The sequence below is a fragment of the Oncorhynchus mykiss genome, chromosome 11, assembly GCF_057628025.1.
Source record: "Oncorhynchus mykiss isolate SJ-2025 chromosome 11, ASM5762802v1, whole genome shotgun sequence".
In the NCBI taxonomy this organism is placed as follows: domain Eukaryota; kingdom Metazoa; phylum Chordata; class Actinopteri; order Salmoniformes; family Salmonidae; genus Oncorhynchus; species Oncorhynchus mykiss.
Genome location: NC_143032.1, coordinates 6,590,001 through 6,597,500, shown reverse-complemented (window position 1 = coordinate 6,597,500; position 7,500 = coordinate 6,590,001). Strand labels below are relative to the sequence as shown.

Genomic DNA, 7,500 nt, shown 5'->3' with positions numbered 1-7,500 from the left:
AGAATGACAGAGATGATACAGGGAAAATGACAGAGATGATACAGGGAGAATGACAGAGATGATACAGGGAAAATGACAGAGATGATACAGGGAGAATGACAGAGATGATACAGGGAAAATGACAGAGATGATACAGGGAGTATGACAGAGATGATACAGGGAGAATGACAGAGATGATACAGGGAGAATGACAGAGATGATGCAGGGAAAATGACAGAGATGATACAGGGAGAATGACAGAGATGATACAGGGAGAATGACAGAGATGATACAGGGAGAATGACAGAGATGATACAGGGAAAATGACAGAGATGATACAGGGAGAACGACAGAGATGATACAGGGAGAATGACAGAGATGATACAGGGAAAATGACAGAGATGATACAGGGAAAACGACAGAGATGATACAGGGAGAATGACAGAGATGATACAGGGAGAATGACAGAGATGATACAGGGAGAATGACAGAGATGATACAGGGAGAGTGACAGAGATGATACAGGGAGAATGACAGAGATGATACAGGGAGAATGACAGAGATGATACAGGGAAAATGACAGAGATGATACAGGGAAAATGACAGAGATGATACAGGGAGAATGACAGAGATGATACAGGGAGAATGACAGAGATGATACAGGGAGAATGACAGAGATGATACAGGGAGAATGACAGAGATGATACAGGGAAAATGACAGAGATGATACAGGGAGAATGACAGAGATGATACAGGGAAAATGACAGAGATGATACAGGGAGAATGACAGAGATGATACAGGGAAAATGACAGAGATGATACAGGGAGTATGACAGAGATGATACAGGGAGAATGACAGAGATGATACAGGGAGAATGACAGAGATGATGCAGGGAAAATGACAGAGATGATACAGGGAGAATGACAGAGATGATACAGGGAGAATGACAGAGATGATACAGGGAGAATGACAGAGATGATACAGGGAAAATGACAGAGATGATACAGGGAGAACGACAGAGATGATACAGGGAGAATGACAGAGATGATACAGGGAAAATGACAGAGATGATACAGGGAAAACGACAGAGATGATACAGGGAGAATGACAGAGATGATACAGGGAGAATGACAGAGATGATACAGGGAGAATGACAGAGATGATACAGGGAGAGTGACAGAGATGATACAGGGAGAATGACAGAGATGATACAGGGAGAATGACAGAGATGATACAGGGAAAATGACAGAGATGATACAGGGAAAATGACAGAGATGATACAGGGAGAATGACAGAGATGATACAGGGAGAATGACAGAGATGATACAGGGAGAATGACAGAGATGATACAGGGAGAATGACAGAGATGATACAGGGAAAATGACAGAGATGATACAGGGAGAATGACAGAGATGATACAGGGAAAATGACAGAGATGATACAGGGAGAATGACAGATGATACAGGGAGAGTGACAGAGATGATACAGGGAGAATGACAGAGATGATACAGGGAGAATGACAGAGATGATACAGGGAGAATGACAGAGATGATACAGGGAAAATGACAGAGATGATACAGGGAGAATGACAGATAATACAGGGAGAGTGACAGAGATGATACAGGGAGAATGACAGAGATGATACAGGGAGAGTGACAGAGATGATACAGGGAGAATGACAGAGATGATACAGGGAGAATGACAGTGGCATTATTAGGCTTTGATCCAGGCTGGAACCTTTTGAGATGAGTTTCCATAACCACACATAACTATGATCGGCTATGAAAAGCCAACTTACTCCTGAGGTACTGACCTGTTGCACTCTCTACAACCACTGTGGTTATTATTATTTGACCCTGCTGGTCATCTATGAACGTTTGAACATCTTGGCCATGTTCTGTTATAATCTCCACCCGGCACAGCCAGAAGAGGACTGGCCATCCCTCAGAGCCTGGTTCCTCTCTAGGTTTCTTCCTAGGTTTTGTCCTTTCTAGGGAGTTTTTCCTAGCCACCGTGCTTCTACACCTGCATTGCTTGCTGTTTGGGGTTTTAGGCTGGGTTTCTGTACAGCACTTTGAGATATCAGCTGATGTACGAAGGGCTATATAAATACATTTGATTTATTGATTGACATCACTTGCGCTATGCAGTATTTTCATTTTTTTTTACTGACAAATATTAATAACAAAAATAAATGTTACAATATACTGCTTAGGCAGTAGCAGGCACTGCTAAAAGCCCCTGGAGTGACGCAGTACTTGATGTGATTGGTCGAGATTTCACAATGAAGTGGACCACTCACGTCCCTTGACCCCTATCCCACCCTTTACAACACGGGTGAGTGGTAGCTAACTAGCTAGTCTTCCTCAGCATAAGGGTTGGCTAATGCTCATAAGCTAGAGTTAGCGCTTAGCATCCTTAAGCTATTGGGTGTCACGTAAAGATGCACAATGCAGAAATCGCTCTGCCATTTCCTGGTTGCTAAAATTATAATAGTTCGCCTAGTTTCAGTTTATGTTACAAAACAAACATGTAAAGTGTAGAGAATCGTTGTACCATCTAAACCGCTGTGACATATCTTTTCCATAATCAAAAAATATTGTATTTTCAGCTGTTTGAAGCTGGTGTAGAAAATGCAACATCAAAACTTAGGCACGGGAAGCGTAGAAATAGTCGCAGATCTTCCGCTTCTTAGACTTGCTTTCAATGAGAATTACAGAGCTATAATTCACATTTCTATGTGAATTTGGTCGAGTTGACAAAACAGTTACATATTGCAGCAGTATATTTAGTGATTGGGCAAGCTAAGGATGTTGATATAAGTCATGATATTAGGATTTATTTATTTTTTACATTGTTTGTTTCAATCCTGCCCACAGCTGACAGACAATAATCATCCATTTGGAGTTCAGCTGGACGTGACCTGAAAGAATCTGGTAAATTTGGGTTGGATTTGGATATCGTTATCGGGGCTAGATAGGGACCATTCAGTAAATCACACATTGTATGAGGGACAATATGTTAAAATTCCAAAACCTGCAAATTTCAATGACTTAAAAACCTCAAACTTACTAGAAGTTGTAGCAATTCATATACAAATATCGAAAGCATTTAATGAGAAAAATAAAAGGTGTGCAACATAAGAATATCGTCTCACTGACGTTATGTAATTTATTGACGGTCCCTAACTAGCCCCGGTGGTAATCTATCCAAAGTCAAAGTCAGGTGATGATGTCTCCTTCCGTTCTAGTGTAGTGATGATGATGTCTCCTTCTGTTCTAGTGTAGTGGTGATGATGTCTCCTTCTGTTCTAGTGTAGTGATGATGTCTCCTTCTGTTCTAGTGTAGTGGTGATGATGTCTCCTTCTGTTCTAGTGTAGTGATGATGCCCCTTCCTTACCTATATTCTAGTGTAGTGATGATGCCCCCTCCTTACCTATATTCTAGTGTAGGGATGATGCCCCCTCCTTACCTATATTCTAGTGTAGTGATGAGGCCCCCTCCACTCTTGTGCTTGCCCCTCATCATCATGTTGTTCATCTTCATCTCAGTGATGGAGGGCAGCAGAAGGGGCACGGCCACACAGAACAGGGCCAGCTGGGGGGGTAGCGGGGCCCCCGAGCCCCACTTCCTCTTCTGTCCTTGGAGGAACTTGAGTCGGCCCTGGATCTGCATGGTCTGTCAGAGGGAGACGAGGTCAGAGGTTACAGGAGTGGAGTGTTTTAGCGCACACTAAAGAACGTGGTCATGTCAAGAAGTTATTTTTTGCCAGATGCCATTTAGAAGCCTATACTGTATTTTGAAACGAAATAATAATTTCAAAAAAATTATTATGGCATACAACTTGTCGATCTCAGCACTTTTAATTAATGAGGAAAAATAACGTATTTGATTGAGACAAAGCTAAGTTTTCATTCAGTCACAACAGCCTAGAGAATAAACAGCACGACCATAGTTGTGACACCGGGAAACTGAATTCTGTACAGTCATTTTTTTTTATTTTTTATCTCTCTCTCCTCCCACATCCTATTTGAAATAACTTGCAGACTAAACACTTCATGACCCTGTCACGAAGCATTATGACCATCCTGTGTCACTTTACTTGGATTAAGAAAATGCACTTATTGACACGGTTTGACAGGAGGAACTCTGTTGACCTTTCCAACTTCAAGCCGCATCAATTTCCACTGTTATATCCAAACCTCCAAACGGATCGTCAGACCTATGGGAGGTGGACCAACGGCTCTAAATGGCAAATACATCTGTGTCCAAGCACCAAATCCCTTGGCCTGTTACGTGCGGGATAGGGGCACATTATATTTACACTCAAGCTACAATTTCAGCAAATATTTTTCATCTGGGGAAGTTAATCCCAGTCAGCTCTCGTTAGAAGCATCGCGGCTGGCTGGTGGTCTCTGGGCAGGGTTCATCTGACTCACCAGGAAGCCCGAGGTGCTGTCCAGCAGGCAGCGCACGCGAGACATGAAACAACGGTTGAGAAAGGAGGAGAACTCAGGAGCGACTCCCCCCGTCTCCTGAGAATGAAACAGGCTGCTCACCACCAAGTCTTCATCTGTAATAGTAAAATATAAATATTCACTAGAATATGCAGATTTCCAGTTTTGTACAGTAGACAAGACCTAACAAAAATACGCACAAGTGAACATTGCAGAGTAAATTGTGTTCTCTCTCTCACACACACACACACACCATCTCTGGCGTGGAGAGGGCATCATAGTTTTAGTGGGGACTTTCCACTCATACTTTGGCCATTAATCACAGAGTCTGCTTGGTTGTTGTGAATAGAGAAATAACATTTGATAACGGTGACTCTTTCTTTTTTTTCTTTCTTCGAAACGAATAAACAGTTGCAGTCTAGTCTGTTTAATGAATCAGTACTCGTTGCTCGCTCACTCCCTCTGTTACTAGGCAGAGGGCCTCCCTCTACTAAACCCCCCGTACTGTTGCTGGTACTTATATACACACCAGTTCCTGAGACTAAGTGGTGCTGGCTGGGGTTCATGGCCCAGTGGAGCTGTCTTCTGAACTCTTGCCGGTCGTCCACATGGACATAATCAAAGACGTTTTGGTGCATCACATCCGTCTGCATGAGGGGAGAGAGAGAGAGAGAGACAGAGACAATAAGGCAACGAGGCCCCTCTCCCCCAGAACCTATAACCTATAACCCCACGAGCCCATTACCAGATCGCACTCTGCTTGAAGTATTGATGGGATTCAGGGTCGTGGCCTATTGTGTTGGCAAACAGCGGTGCCCTCGCCACTTAATCTCTGCCGCGGGTTCACTGGGTCGGCCCGACGGTCTCACACGCAGACCCAAAAAGATCTGTAATGGGTCTGGTTAACAGGCTGCTAATGGTGTGATTTTGTATGAGTTTCAAAGCTGGATCAAATCTTGTTTAGGTCATTTTGTATCTGGAATAACTTTGAAAGAAATACATTTCACTTTTTTTAAATCTTTTTTTTAAGAATGTGACTGTCTGAAGTATACCGTATTGCAGTGAATGACTTCACACAACTTGAGTTAAATTGGGTATTCAGAGCGATATCCTCAAACAGCTCTTAAAAAAAACAGAAGTGACATATTTCCTGAAAGATTCAGTAAAGAGCAGCTGGTTGTTGTTGCCCATGTGTTTTTTATTTGTATTTGTGTTGCTGCTGAATTCCTCAAGGCCACAGAACGGACCCCACTGATTCCCCTACAGTGGCTCTTGGCTCTCCAATGTCACCGAATCACGGGGAGGAGGGGAGGGGGGGGCCAAAGAGTGCAAACCTTGTTTGTTCCAACATTGCGTGACACCAGCTCCCTAAAAGCAGAGCAGCCCAGCCCTCCTGAAAACAAGGCCCTTTTTACAACCCAGCCCAAATGTGTAATGCCTCTCTCTTAACCAGCAATAGCTGTGCTTTCTGTCAGGGAAATTACAGATTCCAACTGAAATATTCAACCTTCCCCCCCCCCCATAACTTCCACATTGGAGACACGCAAGGTTTTCTTTTTTTTAACAAGATTTTTGCACATGGCAAGAGCCAACACAGCTCCCAGCGGCAGACAGATGAGATGTCTATTGTGTGAGGTTCTCTCTAAAACAGAATAGTGATGTTTTCCCTGGATCCTCGAGTTTTCCTTTTCAAAATGCGTAATTACAAATGGAACAAATAGGATCAAAGCAACAACACTGTCTCTGCACCGTTTCAGCGGGTTTTCTCGCCCGGTGTAGTCCCTAGAAACGCTCCTACATTTTGTCTCCCGTGTTGCATATTAGTAGTGTCTGTTTGTCTGTCTTCACTATGGCTTCTTAATTATGATGAGAAAAGATTAACAATGTGTTCGACTCCACCTCATAAAAAAAGGAGTGATAGCCTTCCTTCTTCAAGATCCCTTGTACCCTGTACAAATCTCCACTTTACCACCACCAAAGCCCCCCCAGACCATCACCCCGGACCATCACCCCCAGACCATCACCCCCAGACCGTCACATTGTTATATCAGACGCTTTTTCACACTCACACCCAACTGCATCAGACAAACAGATAACAGTTGTAAGCTGCGATTTGAAGAGTCAACTTTGTCTGTCTGTGTATGTGTACATATGAGTTGACGTTTGTTTTGAGCCGACCACACATCATAACAATTATGAATTGAATGGTTCAGGTGAACGATGATTCACACTGCGTGATCTATCTATCGTGTGTGTGTGTGTCCATACTCCCTTCTTACCCGGAAGGAGCCCCCAACCCTGTGACCTGGTGTGAAGAGACAGTGGCCTTTGACTGACACCTCCACACGTTGTATTTTTATCTCACCTTTATTTAACTAGGCAAGTCAGTTAAGAATAAATTCCTATTTACAATGACGGGCCTTACACCGGACAAACCTGGGCCAATTGTGCGCCACACTATGGGCACTCCCAATCACAGCCGGGTTGTGATACAGCCTGGATACGAACCAAGGTGTCTGTGGTGACGCCTCTAGCACTAGAGATGCAGTGCCTTAGACTGTTGCACCACTCGGGAGCAACGCGGAAGGTCTCGGGGTCACTAGGTCTCCGACTGACACCTCCAGATTGTCACCAGGTGTGACTGTATATTAATCTGTGTGTCTGATTGCCCTGGCCATTGGGACAGCAGTCTCTACCCACGCTGACACTGGGTGTAGTGACCCCTGTCTCAACTCACCACTGTCTATGGGGGGGGGGGGGGGGGGGGGGGGGGCTCTCTCAATGTGCAGAGTACACACACACACACAGTCCCTCCACTTTACATGGCATAATAACCTGTCTGTTACCCTTAGTCACTGCTCGACAACTGTTGTAAATGTCAGCAGAAATACCTTTAAATTAAGACCAGTTATCTAATCTGTATACCCTGGAGTACCATACTTGTCAAAATAAAAATAAACATTAAATTAATAATAATAATAATAATAATAATAATAATAATAATAATAATAACGAGACATACCTGATGGAAGCCCAAATAGTCAACGATGTTTGAGGAGGAAA

General features: G+C 43.6%; 1 protein-coding gene across 4 annotated transcripts in view; it reads right to left on the bottom strand.

The window, feature by feature from the left end:
- Positions 1-7,500, bottom strand: part of LOC110536538 (uncharacterized) — a 103,834-nt gene that overhangs the window by 1,415 nt on the left and 94,919 nt on the right. For all 4 annotated transcript variants that reach the window (XM_090189261.1, XM_036934740.2, XM_036934743.2 and 1 more), the window contains 4 exons: positions 7,460-7,500; positions 4,967-5,084; positions 4,420-4,553; positions 3,453-3,658 (listed from right to left, as the gene is read on the bottom strand). The exon at positions 7,460-7,500 is cut by the window's right edge and continues 49 nt beyond it. In XM_090189261.1, the coding sequence (XP_090045387.1) occupies positions 3,453-3,658; positions 4,420-4,553; positions 4,967-5,084; positions 7,460-7,500 (499 nt within the window). The remainder of the gene's footprint in view (positions 1-3,452; positions 3,659-4,419; positions 4,554-4,966; positions 5,085-7,459) is intronic.